Source organism: Tigriopus californicus, chromosome 5, assembly GCF_007210705.1.
Source record: "Tigriopus californicus strain San Diego chromosome 5, Tcal_SD_v2.1, whole genome shotgun sequence".
NCBI classification, from domain to species: Eukaryota; Metazoa; Arthropoda; class Copepoda; order Harpacticoida; family Harpacticidae; genus Tigriopus; species Tigriopus californicus.
This window is the reverse complement of record NC_081444.1, coordinates 9110854-9126548: the sequence shown is the minus strand read 5'-3', so window position 1 is coordinate 9126548 and position 15695 is coordinate 9110854. Positions and strand designations below refer to the sequence as shown.

Here is a 15695-nt window from a genome sequence, read left to right as displayed (position 1 = left end):
GCATTAAATTGAAAGGGAGATATATTGATAAATAATTATTTGTTATTTTACAAAAAAAAATATGAAATAAAATTTGGAGTGATTCCTAAACTAAAAACCCGACAAAACTTTTGATACATACTGTATATTACATTCATGATGTAGTAAATCTCATTTTCTGAAGAAATTTCTCCAAAATGCAGCAAAAGACTTAAGTACACTCGAATTTGCCCCAATAATGTTGGCAAACTGTAGGGCTTTCATTTTTCAGAAAAAATATTGCTTGTCAAAATCATTAATTCATTATGGGAAATACCGTAATCCGTGCTGTGGAGTATCTTGCCATGGTGTTAGTGAGAGATATGCTTCCAAAACTTTTGTGTGATTAGCTGCTCCAAGAAGTGAAAAATGGATAACTTGTTACCAATAGTTATTAAAAAGTGTATTATTCCATGTATCAACTGTTTAAGATGTTTCAGTTAATGAAAAGAGGTAGTAACAATAGTGGCCTCCAAATAGCTGCTTGTGAGCACGAAATTGGCCTCCAACGGTAGTGAAAATCTGGCAACGCTGACTAGGGTAACAATCCGATAGAACAACACAATCTTGTGAGTTCTTGAAACTGCCTCTGCCTTGAAGGTTTCAATTGAGCATCTAAATAGAGTTCTCACCAGAGGACACATGGGTTATCCCGACCGCTCACCACCGCCTCGATTGAGCGGCTATTTGCGCCGTTTTGGCCATGTGAGTCACGCCCATGAGCGATGGATCCACGTGTCCGATCAGGACACAGGTGTGGCTGACGAGGCCCGTGCTGAGCCTTTGCAACAACGTCGTCGTCAAGCCAACCAACCGGCCAGATATCGCGATGAGTACGTGAAAAGGAACCGGTAGACGTTATTCTCCAATCTCCACCGCTCAGTGGGCGATGCTACTTTTTTAAACTTAAGCTAAGGGCGGCTTTACACGACGATGGAAGACCAGGATTGAATCCGGTTTGAGGATGGAAGTAGGACAAGTGCCGAGGCGGGTCCAGACTCGAGTCCGGATTTGTGAAAAAAAATATCTCATTCTTTGTTTTAGATTTCACAATACGAGTCGTTTTGTTCGACTTGTACAGTGAAAGTCTCGAGTTCTCCGCTGGACTCTCCAGCCATAGTCCTACTTCAATCCTCAAACCGGATTCAATCCTGGTCCTCCACTGCAGTGTAAAGCTGCCCTAATTTATCAAACCTAACCTAACCCAACCAACATGACTCAACTTAACCTAACACGATATTATTAGCCCTCAAAGTCTCTACCTGAACCTTATCTCACTTTGCCAGAAATTTAAAAAGCAACAGCGCTAAGTCGGGGTTTCTAATCGGTGGGAAAAAACGTTTATCGAAAGAAGCCATCTCTTCCAGGCGAAGACTACTTGACTTTGACCTTGATTTTCAATTTCTTTTGATAGTTGCGATATTGGAAGTCCGTCGTCTTGGATTTGGTCTGAGGTGCAGGCCCTCGGCCTGAGTGCAGCTAATGCTAGCCGAGTGCGTGGCTTTGTGCGGGAAGCTCTAGGTAAGATACCATCGGAACGTTACCAAACTGCTGCTGAAGGACCTAAGTTTGAGCACACACGGAATTCACATTGACTTGCTTTCTTCCTTCTCTCCATGCATGCATCCATCCGTTCGGCTCTTCAAATGCTCGTTTAGGCGACGACCTTGGTTCAACTGTGTTAGATGAGGCGTCCGTCGAAGTCCTGAGCATGACGCTTCCTCAAGCTGAATTCACTCTTCATTTCCATGGCCAACTCAAAACTCTCCTAGGCCCGCTCAGCTTGGAACAAGGCCGGGAGCTCCACACCTTGGTCCACCAAAGCGTGTCAGATCTCAAGCCAGACCGCCTCTCTTCACTACAAAGATACCTGACGTCTCGAGAATTTGTCGCGAAGAAAGGCTGTCATCGTGCGGTTTTTGGCGAAAACTTGGCGTTTGAATCTGTCCTTGACCGGCGTCTGGTTGGGCCTCGAGATTGGGACGCCCTGGTTCAGGTGACGGATGAGGCTTACAATTTGCGGCGCGACATCACTTTCGAACTGAGGTCAGGTGCTCAAGGTTTATTAGCGTCTGAAGGTCCCGTTCTTCAATTTGACTTGGCTTGGTTGGAAAGCATCTTGGAAGTATGATTTGGTGAATATTTCGGATTAATTATCTTGAATGTCAGTTTCCCTAATAACTTCTTTCAGACTGCGTTTGGCCCCAAGCATCCCACTGGGTTGTCGTTGAACGAGTTAGTGCAAGCCCTGATTGAAATCCTCGGCTCAGCCCGCTCTTCTGATGAATTGCAGACTGAGATGTTCGAATGGATAGGCTTCGATCACTTTGAACTGATACAGCAACTCTTGGAGCATCGAAGCGAACTTACTCGTTCCCATCGGGAAAGTTTGGGTAACATGCGCCAGGAAATCATTTCTGCAGCGGCTAGTAAGTCCACCCAGTTTGATACCTTTAATCAAGCATATTGAAAACCAGTGCTTAGCTGCATGATAATTGTATGGTTTCTAAGCTCAGAAAGTGATATTTGCTCTGACCTTAAAAATGCGTTTAAATTCATTATTACTAGTTTGCAATCTGGTGTCGTAGGTTGCGAATTACAATGCATAACCAAGAATCGTGTTTTTATTGAGAATATGTCTCGACTATAGGGGCCCAACCGCACCTTATTGCACCTGAAATGGCCATGCCCACTTATGGCTGTCAAGTAATGGTTCAATCGGAGGAAGAACGGCAGATGAAGAAACAAGCGCGGAAGGAGGAGAAAAAAATTCAAAGAATTCTCAACAAACTTGACGGCGAGGGAGACCATTTTGAGACCCGTGATCCAACTTCTATGTTCGACCCGGTAGATCTACGCACCAAACGTCAAGCAGCTTTAACTAATGCTCAAATGCAGCCTCTTTTCAAAGAATCGAAAGAGCTGAGGGATGGCATGGCTGTAGAACCAAAGCTACCTTTTGTATTTGACAGCTTGGCTCAAACCAAATCCGCAGCGGGTAAGTCCAATGAATTTGATTATTCCCGAATTTATTCTAAAACGTCTCGTTTTGTTTACTACGTCCAGGGTTTGTTCAAGGTGTGAAATTGCAACTTCCATCCGGATTTGAGCGGAAAGATGAAAAAAAGTTCGAGGAGTACACATTGCCCGCAGTAGGCGCTTCTCCAGTGAGCACCGGGAAGGATCTCGTTCCGGTTTCGTCCCTCGATGAGATTGGACAAGTCACTTTCAAAGGAATTCAGCATTTGAATCGAATTCAATCCGTTGTTTTTGACTCTGCCTATCACACAAATCAGAACCTTTTAGTATGCGCGCCAACTGGGGCAGGCAAGACCAATGTAGCAATGCTGTGTATTACTCAAGCCATCAGACAAAATATCGTGAATGGTGTCATAAAAAAAGATGCCTTTAAAATTGTCTACGTGGCACCGATGAAAGCTTTGGCCGCTGAGATGACTGGAAGTTTTGGCAAGCGGTATGATAATACGCCGACACCGTACCTACCTCTGCCCTCGCCACTTTATAAAACCTAACCATTCCTTCAATTTAGGTTAGCTCCACTGGGAATTGCTGTTCGTGAGTTAACTGGCGACATGCAGCTTACCAAAACCGAAATAATGAATACACAAATGTTAGTAACTACCCCTGAGAAATGGGACGTGGTGACACGAAAACCTGGTGACGTATCACTCACGCAACTGGTAAGACTCATAATTATTGACGAAGTCCATCTTCTTCATGGGGATCGTGGACCGGTCGTGGAAACTTTGGTACGTGTATTGATTATTCAATATTTAAACATTTCCTTGATTTTGTCACGGTTTTCTTTTAAAACAAGGTGGCCAGAACATTGCGACTAGTAGAAAGCTCTCAAACGGTGATACGCGTGGTTGGACTCTCGGCCACATTACCTAATTACATTGACGTATCTAACTTCCTCGGGGTTAGCCCCAGATCAGGTTGGATTATGTTAGTAATTGATTACGACCCTTGATATTTGATCTAACGGGGACTATTTTGTTCCAGGGTTATTTTTCTTCGACGGCCGTTTTCGTCCAGTTCCCTTGGCGCAGACTTTTGTGGGTATCAAAGATTACCGCGTGATGCAACAAATGAACGACATGAACGAATTATGTTACGACAAGGTCATCGAGTTCCTCAAAAAGGATAAGCAGGTCATGATCTTCGTTCATGCGCGGAATGCTACGGTGAAAACAGGGATGCTGATGCGAGAATTGGCTCAAAATAAGGGACAGACCTCATTGTTTGAGCCCCCCAGTTCTTCCCATTTGGGCCAGGCCCGCAATTCGGTGCTCAAATCTCGAAACAAACAATTGCGAGAGCTCTTCGAAGGCGGTATTGGGTTTCATCATGCGGGTATGTTGCGAACAGATCGCAACCTGGTGGAAAAGTTCTTTAGTCAAGGTCTGATCAAAGTACTTGTTTGTACTGCTACCTTGGCATGGGGTGTAAATTTGCCCGCACACGGCGTCATCATCAAGGGAACAGAAATCTATGATTCCAAGCGAGGTGCATTTGTAGATCTGGGCATATTAGATGTACTGCAGATCTTTGGTCGTGCCGGCCGTCCTCAATTTGATAAGTCCGGCCACGGAATTATATTGACCACTCACGATAAGCTCAGCCATTACCTGTCACTGATGACCAATCAGTTCCCCATCGAATCCAACTTCATTGTCTTAATCGCAGACAATTTGAACGCCGAAATCTCCCTAGGTAAGGATGAACTGTTTTACAGAGCGGAATATTGAATATTTAACTTTTAAATTAAGACTTGTGTTTTCACAAGGGCTTTTGTATTTTTTCTTGGTGCCGCAACATCAAAAACGAAGGCAAATGTTAAAAATTGAGTTCGAATTGTCATGTATATATTTGTTGTGAAAACTATGCGACGCTTTTGATTCAATTAGCTTGATACTTCCTGCTTCTTTTGCTTGGAGCCTTAAAGGCAAGGGAGTTGCAAATTTTACCGAAATTTAAGCTCTAATTTATAAATCAAACATAATGCCTTACATTAATGAATTTATATCCCAATATGAATTACACTTTTTAACACCTTTACTTTTCACTTACCCCATCCAAAATGTATTAGTTTTATCACAGGCACGGTAACCAATATCGAGGAAGGAGTCAAATGGCTATCCTATACGTATTTGTATGTGAGGATGAAGAAAAATCCCCTTGTTTACGGAATCAGTTATCAAGAGCTTAGAGATGACCCCCTCCTCGAAATTAAGCGCCGTGATATCATAACGGATGCAGCAAAACGTCTTGACAAGGCAAAAATGATTCGCTTTGACGAGCGCACTGGATATCTTCACGCCACTGATCTGGGCCGCACCGCCTCCCATTTCTACATCAAATACGACACCGTTGAAGTGTTCAATGAGCTCATTAGACCTATCATGAACGAAGCAGATATTTTAGCGATGGTTTCGCAAGCTCAAGAATTTGAGCAGTTGAAGGTTCGGGACGATGAAATGGACGAGCTGGATGATCTCACCCATGTCAATTGTGAAGTACCCGTAAGTTGAGCAATCGTCTATGCACTAGCATCAATTCTATTCTGCTCTGCGTCTTGGACTTTGCGCACATCTTTTTCTTAGGTTTCTGGAGGCTCGGAAAATGTTCATGGGAAGGTCAACATCTTGATCCAGACTTACATATCAAGGGGACGTGTTAATTCGTTTTCATTGATATCTGACATGAATTATGTTGTCACTAATGCCAGTCGAATTGTTCGAGCACTCTTTGAGATTGTCCTGCGGAAAAATTGGCCCCTTTTGGCTGGACGAGTATTGAAATTTGCTAAAACGATCGAAAAACAAATGTGGGATTTTGAGAATCCCTTAAAGCAACATCCGTCGCTCAAGCCCGATATCTTGAGCAAACTGGAGCACCGCAATTTTACTCTAGATCGGCTGCGAGATATGGATGGAAAGGAGATAGGACATCTGTTGCATCACATCAAAGCCGGTGGGGAGGTAAAGAAAGCGGCTTTTGAGATTCCATTGATTGAGCTGGAAGCGACCATTCAACCAATTACCCGTACTGTCTTGAGAGTGCGCTTGAACATCACTCCAAACTTCCGGTAATGATTAACAGTATGCATTTCACACCGAAAGTCGATTCAACTAGCTTTTGATCACTGCTCCAGGTGGAATGATCGAATCCATGGAATATCTTCTGAGCCATTTTGGTTGTGGGTCGAGGACCCAGAGAACAATCACATTTATCATCACGAATACGTCCTGCTCTCGAAAAAGCAAGTTAAGATAAATGAAACCCAAGAAGTGGTGTTCACGATTCCCATCTTCGAGCCCCTGCCAACCCAGTACTACATCCGGGCCATCTCGGATCGCTGGATTGGAAGTGAGAATTATACGGCTATCTCGTTTAAGCATCTGATCTTGCCTGAGCGACACACTCCTCCCACGGACCTTTTGGATCTTCAGCCGCTTCCCGTGTCTGCTCTAAACGACAAGCAGTTCGAAATGCTATACAAATTCTCTCATTTCAACGCCATTCAAACGCAAATATTTCACACGCTTTACCACTCTGACCGAAATGTGCTTTTGGGCGCCCCTACAGGTAAGCTTCCCCTTGGTGTCCGATATTCTTTTCAGTATATTTATGAGTATGTAATTTTAAATGAAGGAAGCGTAACAGTCTAATAAAACTCTTCCTTAAGGATCAGGAAAGACGATCGTCGCTGAAATTGCCATGTTGAAGGTGTTCAGAGACTTTCCCAAAGCCAAAGTTGTTTACATTGCTCCCATGAAGGCTCTTGTCCGCGAAAGAATGGAAGATTGGAAAAGGCGTTTGGAGGGTTTGTATATCTTGTCTCCCAAAAGAACTTGGTGCGTTGTCCCGTTTTTAATTCGGTTTTCAATGTCCAGGTACTCTGAGGAAGAAAGTAGTCGAGCTCACGGGAGATGTAACTCCGGACATGCGAGCTATTCAAGAGTCAAGCGTAATCGTAACCACTCCTGAAAAATGGGATGGAGTATCTCGATCTTGGCAGACTAGAAATTATGTTCAGGAAGTGGCCTTGATCATTATTGACGAGATCCACCTATTGGGCGAAGATCGTGGACCGGTCCTTGAAGTGATCGTCTCCCGCACCAACTTCATATCCTCTCACACGAGCCGAAACTTAAGAATCATTGGTCTTTCCACAGCCCTTGCCAATGCACGTGATCTAGCCGATTGGCTGGGCATCGGTGAAAACGGTTTATATAACTTTCGACCTTCAGTTCGACCCGTTCCACTTGAGGTGCACATCTCGGGCTTTCCAGGCAAACATTATTGTCCCCGAATGGCTACCATGAATCGACCGGCTTTTCAGGCCATTCAACAACACTCTCCAACAAAGCCTTCCTTAATCTTTGTTGCTTCACGTCGTCAGACACGTGCCACGGCTTTTGATTTGATATCTAGTGTATCTGAGCAAAACGATCCGCGCATGTGGGTGCACATGCCTGAAAATGAAATGGAGAGAGTGGTCCAATCCATCAAAGACCAAAATTTGCGACATACACTTGCGTTTGGAATTGGATTGCATCATGCAGGATTGGTTGAGCGTGACCGGAAAACAGTAGAGGAGCTCTATGTTAACCAGAAAATCCAAGTGCTTATCGCTACCGCCACCGTGGCTTGGGGTGTGAACTTCCCAACGCATTTGGTCATCGTCAAAGGAACCGAGTATTTTGACGGAAAACTTAAGCGTTACGTCGACATGCCAATCACGGACGTTCTTCAAATGATGGGACGAGCAGGTTAAAATTCAAGCTTAACGTGTTGAGTCTCTAGAGGGCCTTTTCCATTTATGTTTTAATATCTTAATTTAGGGCGTCCCCAGTATGACGATAAGGGAGTGGCTTGTGTCTTTGTGCATGATGTCAAGAAGCACTTTTATAAGAAGTTTTTGTACGAGCCATTTCCGGTTGAGTCGAGCCTTCATAGTGTGCTTCCAGACCATTTGAACGCCGAAATTGTGGCTGGCACCATTCAAACTAAGCAGGATGCCTTAGACTACATTACTTGGACGTACTTTTTTCGAAGGTTGATTCAAAATCCCACCTATTATGGCTTAGAAGGAGTGGATGAGACTAACTTGAACCATTTCCTCACGGAAACCATCGATGGAGCCCTGTACACCCTAGAAAGCTCGTGCTGCATTGAGATTGACGATGATGGGAAAGGTAGGTAGTTCTTCTTAAAGTAACGACAATGGTCACGGTAGTACTTTGAGCGGTTGCATTCAATTTTAAGATCCAAGCACATCGTAGACAGTTCTGACTATAATGCGTTTGTGTTGTTTTTGGCTAATTCTTATTATAATACTATGTATGAGTAGTGACCCGGGTCACATGATGTCCGGAAAAGATATTGTGCACAGGGCAAGGCATTAGTAGGCCTCGTGCGACTCCTCTATTCTTCTCCATTTGTTTTTTGGGAACTTTAAGTCCCTATTTTTCTGTGCATACTCCTCTTTTCTTTGAAAAACCTCTTTTTATAAAGGAAGATTCATCGTTGACCATTAAGAATTGAAAATTAATCATAATTGAATGGATTTCTTTCTATTTTATCGAGCAGAAGCCCTGCCAAGGAAGTTCTAGAGCTTCAGTATTTTGGTTTTGTCATTGTTTTCTGACTTTTTTATATACACATAAAGCTTGACAATTTCTCAGCGATTTTTTCCCATACCAGTGACAACAGTGACATTACTTTACTCTCATGCGTGACAATTGATACTAGACTTCTGTTTTCGAAAATTCGATATATTTTTTTCGAAAATCTGTCTACACCTAAAAGCCGAAAAAAGAAAGATTATTGTACACATTTCGAATTTCCCACCTTTTTTAACGGGCTCAAGGACAATTGTGCATAATGAGTAAATGTCATACTAAGGGTTAAGAATTAGAATTAGAAAAAGGATTGAGCCGAAGAAAGACTGACATGTGAACATGATTTCATGTATGGTTTTGCTATCCGAGCCATTCCTGTTAGAAGTCAAATAAAATAATTGTTTTTCAAAAGTATATTTTAGTGCCCAAGCATAGTATGCGCACAAGAATCCAGAAGATATACGTTTTCAAGTTAAAGATCTCTGATAGTTTAGTAGTTTCACGTACTGACTAGAGGGCGGCATACAAAGGGCAGGGTTCGAATCTTGCCTTTGGAAGTCACCCTTGTATGGGAAAGACGTGGTGCAGTGGTTTACTTAGATGTGAGAGTTCCCCGGATTGATTCTCTTCCCCAACCTTTCTCATGGAGACTTTAAGACGCCAACCACGCCCATAGATGGAGGACTAAACTGATACGGACATGACGCTGCCCATTGGAAAGAGTATAAGGACGTTGTTGATGGCTGGCTTTGCCGGGCGGTTGAGACTCTACCCACCGACCCTCAGTGCGCAAACACATTTTTAATAATTATGATCCATTATCCGTAATTTTTCGAAAATGGTCCTTTTGGTTTCGTTTCTTCGGTTTTGTGTTTTTCGAAAAACTTAGTCGAGTACTTTGGTCCGGCTTGGTCCGGCTCCCGACATTGATGACCATCATGGCATTACTTGAATGTTTTGGAACCTGAAGTTCTAAAAAAATGGATGGTGAACGGGTTTTCCCTCAAATTGGTCAGAGGAATACTGCACCACTTTTTGAATTGTAGATTAAAATAAAATTTTAGATCTCCTAAATTTAAGGCACGTCCTTTTACTTCATTTCAGTTTCAGCCTACCGCTTGCTCTTTGTCAGATATACTTCAAATTTACTTATCAACTTGACTCGTAAGTTTTGCCCCGCACTTGGCCGAGTCGGACACCCGACAATTTTTTTATAGCATCCCAATCCTACCCGACCTGCGCAATTCGTGCGCGGGTACTTGAAGTACGTACAGGACGTCGAACAAATCGTTTTCCAACAATCAGCCCCTGCTCGAGTTTCAAACAAAATCAACAAGAAGAAATGTACGAACAATGTTTTTCCATGGGTGGTTCCCATAGATATGATATATTGAAGGTCAAATACTCTTGCGCATTGTTCAACTTCTGTTATTGTATACTTCAGATCTGGAAAATGATATTTTTGCGTTAAAATGCTCACAAAGGACTTTTGCCCAAGCAAAACCAAAGACGCAAGCTATGGTAACACTCATGTAATAGTCCGGGGTGTCAAAGAATACGGGATTAAGATGCGAAATTAATCAGGGAGACTACCAAAAATATTTGATCATCCAAAATATCTTACAACAACCTAATTAGCTCTTCCTACGACAAATTAGAGACAGGAATTTTGAATTGAGTGGGCATTTGCGATTTTCACCTAATTTGAAAATGTGCTTCTTTGGATCGGAATACGGGGTGTAACCATTCTAGGTGAACCAATTTACTGGTTCTTCCCAAAGTCAAGTAGTGGCTGGGTGTAACCAACCCAAGCTATTAAGGGTACCATAATGAATGTCTTATTAATGAAGGGCGAAGTTTTCCCTTCTAAAAACAGCTCTAGACAGTTCCTGCCCCCTTCAGAAAGTCCCTTCAAACGCATTTACATTAAATTCTCTGATTCTGCGTGTCATATACGGCTTTTGCTACCCTTCAGGCACCCTTTAACGGGCTTCAAATGTTTCAAATGCCAGATGTTAAGCCACTTTTTATATTTCTATTTAAGAATACTAAGTTTGAATCTGGTGTTGCTGTGATGGCAGATAAGGATGCCTGAAGAGTACTTAAGCCTTAGAACTAACTCTTAAAGCACAAAATTTACAAAATGTGTTTGGTTTGGATCTTGGATCCATGTAAACATAATGTTTTGGAACAGAATTGAAAGCTCAAAATTAACTGCAATGATGTCCTGACCTCACTGTTGCACTCTTTAAATACAGGGCAGTAGGATTGAGTGCTAAGAGAAGTAAGACCAGTATTTAAATGAGTGAAACAGGCCAAGCTGGAATTTCAATAAGATGTTTGTAAAATGTGACAAGCACCACCCACTATCTTCGTGAATTAACTTGAATGAAGTTTCACTCACTTCACAAACTTAGAATAGTTTAGAGCTTATCAAAAATCATTGACCATTGCTACATGAGCAAACATATCGTAAGACCTTTGTCTTAGGAACAAGGTGAACAAAGCCCTTTTCATAAGTCCACAGGGCTTTTTTGTATGGCTGTTGTGTATGTACACATGTATGAAACTGAACATGTCATCGTTACTGGTTTGTCGTGGTCTTGTTATATTGAAAGTAACAAAAGTGGGGCTTCATGAAAACTGTCAGGGTGTGCATCAAAACCATCCATCCAACGTTGTTGTAATCACGCAACTAAAGTACCAAAATCTGACTCGGAAAGCCCGGTTGAGAAATGAACAGACCAAACAATCAAATAATGAAATAATCCGTAAATAAAAGATACACGAAATGAACTAGAACTGGGATTAAAATATTGACAAGCGAAAAAATTGAAATGCGACATGAACATAGGAATAGAAGATATAAAACTAAACTTTTAGTGATGGGAAGAATAGAAAGCTAAAGAAAAAATGTCTTGCCTTAAGCAGCCACGTGGTCACTTACACAACACACTCAGATCAGGGGTTTGAAAAGATCAGAAGCAACAAAACGTGCAACTGCTCTCAGCAAAACTGTACTAATGAATATTTTCAGCCGTTTAGTCATTTAGGTCCTTATCGGTTTCCTTCTTAGCTTGTTCATTATTATTGGAAGTTTTTTTATTTGCTTCTATGCAAATTCAAGGCCTTTTTGACCTTTATTAGGACAATAAGAACACAGCATTGCTTGATTGAAGTAATAGCAAGTGTTCAAATGTTTTCCCTCAGCTTTTGTCATGAGGTGTGTTGTGAGATGCTATTTGTATTGAACTGCTAGTGAAAGGTGCAGACGCAGTCGTATCTATGGGTTTTAATTGATTGGATCATAGTTGTATCAATTTTATCTCTTTTAAAATTGGTTTTCACGGGCTAACTTCTCAAGGGTAGTAATCTCCGGTAATGGAAGATTGTGATTAGTGGGATTGCTACCACGTCAACCTTATACAATATTTGGTCCTCCAACAAATTCAAATACCAAAATTAACTCCCTATTTTCTGTTTGAGAAAGTGGGCAAAAAGGGAGCAGCATTGGGGTTTTACTTGCCATCATGACACCTGTCTAATTCTTATTTATTTATTTATTTTTAATTCTTTCGGGTTTGATATACCGATACAGGAGAATGAGTTCCCCGTAAGTCACAATTGATAAAAGATTTGGTCACATAATGCGTTCGAGTTTGCCGCTCTAGGGCACCCTTGAACGAAAGGCTGGTCTGGGATGGTTGATAAAAAACGATCTAAATGTCGCTTAAAACTTAACAATGGATCATCTAGTAAATAGAATCGTCGAAGTGAGCATGGTAGCAGATTATAAAGGGTGGGTGCTCGGTTTAGTACAAAACAGGATTTTAAGGTCTTCACCAACTTTTTATCTGATGGGTTGAAATTAAATTTGATTTCACACGTGATGCCTCGTCTGTCACTTACGTTATACTTCATTCCCGGGTTAGGACAAAGTGCATGGAGACATTTAAAAACATAAAGGATTAGGTAGCGTTCGTACCTACACTGAATACTATATAATTCAAGGGATTGAAGTCTTTCCCAATAGCTTAAGTGGGACATGCCTGCAATATATTTTGTAAAACTTCTTTGTACTTTTTCAATCTTATTCAGCCCCCCTACATTCATTGGCGCCCAGATTGGGGAAGCATATTCTAAATGCGGTTGAACAATAGATTTGTATAGAGTTTTCATAGTATAAGCGTCTCTGGATTTGAAAGTTCATAATTGTTCGGATGTCATAATTGTTCGGAATTTTCCCATAGAGGATTTGAATCTTCTCCAAGAAGATTTGGTGGCTTATTTATTGTCTCAGTACTTGAGCAATATATTGTTCATTTAATAATCCTTTGCCTGGTATTTTAGAGCGTCCTCTCTTGCTTCTGCTTTTGTTTGTCCGCACCTAGACGAAGCAGAGGGCGCTAATACCGCTCAATAAAGAAAAGGCTATAAAGAGTGTCCTAATGTCGAGCAGTCCGAGAAAGATCTTTTAATTTCTTGTAAATGAAATGAAGAAACCTAATGGATAACTCAGCAAATCAGTTATGCTTTATTACAACTTTTTTTTGCTGCATTTTCACGACTTTAAAAACAATATTTCTGTCCAAAAGGCAGAGAGTAACGAACTTCAGATATTCTCTTACCCTCGTTTGACAATACGATTCAGCTGATTATATTCTTGTTCTTATATTGCAATTATATGAATGGATTGTAATCTGTTAGCCAATTTGATTCGCAAAATCAGTCCCGTTTGAAAAATGCACGGACTTAATTTCCCTCATATACGAGTACGTTTGCACACGAGTAGCTTGGATACGGCCAGGAACTGACTAAAGATGTCTTCGGATTTTGAAATTCAAAAGAACTGCTCTTGATTTAATCATGTTTTAATAATGATGCTTGCACTAACTACTCGTATTCATGGAATTTAGGCATCCAGTCAACTGTTTTGGGTCGTATCGCCTCCTACTACTACCTCTCTCATGAAACAATTGGCCAATTCAACAACGAACTAAGCCCAGAAATGCAGACCGAAGAGCTTCTGAAGGTCCTTTGTGATTCAAAGGAATACTCAGAATTGCCAGTGAGACACAACGAAGACCAAATGAATACAGAGTTAGCCAAACTCTGTCCCATTACCTTGAACCCCTATGATATGGACAGTCCCCATCAGAAAACTCATTTGCTCCTCCAGAGTCATTTTTGTCGAAACCTGTTGCCCATTCAGGATTATCACACAGATACGAAGTCAGTCATGGACCAAGCCATTCGAATCCTACAAGCCATGATTGATGTGGTAGCGGATTTGGGTTGGCTCAAGACAACCCTACAAATACAAGTGTTACTTCAAATGGTTATTCAAGGACGCTGGCACACGGATTCCTCCTTGATGTGCTTACCCAACGTGGATAGCCACGAAGCCTCGTTGTTTGCCCGAATTAAAAACGATCACTCTTCTCCTATTCAGAGTTTACCGGAAATTCTTCATTCCTTAGGTGAGAACTAAAACATCGTTCCTGATAAATCACTCACGCATTTTATTCGTTTTTAAGGTGATCGAGAGAGCGTCGCCTCAGTACTTCGATCGGATCTTTGTGAGTCTGAGATTTCAGACATTTTCCAAGCCATCGATCAGTTTCCCCAAATGCACCCACGATTATCTATTTGCTCTATCGGGGGTACAAAGCACATCATCAACCTGTGTGATGAAGGTATTAAAGACCTTTTAATTTTCAAGAATACTTCAATGCAAGCATGCCCTTTTGCTTAGAGTATCAAAAGTATGATTACGAGTTTTGTGTTTCATGATTATCACATTAGCCTCGAATTCGCATGTGAAACAGGCCTGGATTAAAGTGGGTCTAGACAAGGAATATCGGTTATCTGTTGACCTTCAGAGGAACAACAAGTTTTTGCATCGTGACGGCAAAGCATTTGCACCCAAGTAAGCAAGGGGAGTAGGGAGCAAAGACCCAACATCTAATTCCTTACCGGGCTTTCTAGATTTCCCAAGCCCAAGGATGAAGGCTGGTTCTTAGTGCTGGGCTGCATTGATGACAAAGAACTAGTGGCCTTAAAGCGGGTTGGAAGTTCGAACGGTGGTAGGAAGAAAAACGGTTCCGATCAACATCAACTCACCTTTTTTACCCCCGAGAAGCCGAGCAAGATGGTCTATACCTTGTTCATCATGTCAGATTGTTACTTGGGTTTGGATCAGCAATACGCTCTCCATTTGGACGTCGTTGAAGAGTGTCAAAATATTGTAAGTAATTTTTAGGGCATCAATCTTACCTTTAGGGCATTTAATTTCATGTTTCATTCACCGAAAAACAAGGTATTTGTTGTGTTTTTACAATACTTTCTTCATTTTATTTGAAGTACTCGTGTGTGGAAATCCAGAGAGATTTACTGAAATTTGTTCTTTTTATTTCCCATTTATTAGGAGAACGAAGAGGATACCGATTTCGAGGATGACGAAGCTCGCTTTGCTTTACTTCGAGAAGAAAAAACCAGAATTGAGCAAAATTTGTAACAAAAGCTGAAGAACAACGTCAATGTCAATGCCCAGAACGATTTCATTATGGTTAAGGCCCGGCGAGATATATTATCCAGAAAATAACTAGATACATCGACACTACCAAGGTGGCGAAGAGACAAACAACAAGGCCAACAAAAGCAATCAAGAGGAGGAAAATGGACCCATCTGCTGAATCTGTAATCCCCTGCGCAGAAAAAAAGGAAGAGGACCGTCAGACATTTTAAACTAGGTTATTTTCTTGAACTCAATTCGAAATGGTTAGTTCAAAATGATTAAGCGATTGTGATTACTCCTGTAATGATGTTAGTCAACGTTCTTATAATACGATTGGTTACGCTGTCTAATTGGCAAGTTTTCCCATTTTCGCAATGTACCTTTGGATCATATAACACAACAGAAAGAGTGTGCTCAACCACGGACTTCTAGAGATATGGACTGTAAACGGAAGCAAAAATATCCTACCTCCTAAACCGCTCATCTTATTCCAAATAAGCACTTCATAC

The 15695-nt window shown here is 41.5% G+C and overlaps 1 protein-coding gene across 2 annotated transcripts; it reads left to right on the top strand.

The window, feature by feature from the left end:
* Positions 1-593: 593 nt before the first annotated feature.
* Positions 594-15536, top strand: LOC131881438 (activating signal cointegrator 1 complex subunit 3-like). Of its 2 annotated transcripts, XM_059228292.1 has the most exons (20): positions 607-851; positions 1433-1539; positions 1677-2143; positions 2210-2447; positions 2669-3016; positions 3085-3493; positions 3569-3788; positions 3857-3977; positions 4045-4755; positions 5143-5564; positions 5646-6130; positions 6197-6630; positions 6731-6868; positions 6939-7817; positions 7890-8243; positions 13586-14149; positions 14207-14365; positions 14475-14598; positions 14658-14916; positions 15097-15536. In XM_059228292.1, exons 1-20 carry the CDS (start codon positions 661-663, stop codon positions 15184-15186), a joined length of 6720 nt encoding a protein of 2239 aa, XP_059084275.1. In that variant the 5' UTR covers positions 607-660; the 3' UTR covers positions 15187-15536. The 2 variants fall into 2 exon arrangements, with proteins under 2 accessions (XP_059084276.1, XP_059084275.1); XM_059228293.1 differs by lacking the exons at positions 14475-14598; positions 14658-14916 and having other exon boundaries at positions 594-851.
* Positions 15537-15695: the final 159 nt, after the last annotated feature.

Bases quoted from the DNA above. Each gene is read 5' to 3' on its own strand.
- LOC131881438 (XM_059228292.1), top strand. From the start codon at position 661: ATGGGTTATCCCGACCGCTCACCACCGCCTCGATTGAGCGGCTATTTG. The intron at 2,448-2,668 runs GTAAGTCCACCC...TCTCGACTATAG, and splicing joins AATCATTTCTGCAGCGGCTA to GGGCCCAACCGCACCTTATT. The intron at 3,017-3,084 runs GTAAGTCCAATG...TACTACGTCCAG, and splicing joins TCAAACCAAATCCGCAGCGG to GGTTTGTTCAAGGTGTGAAA.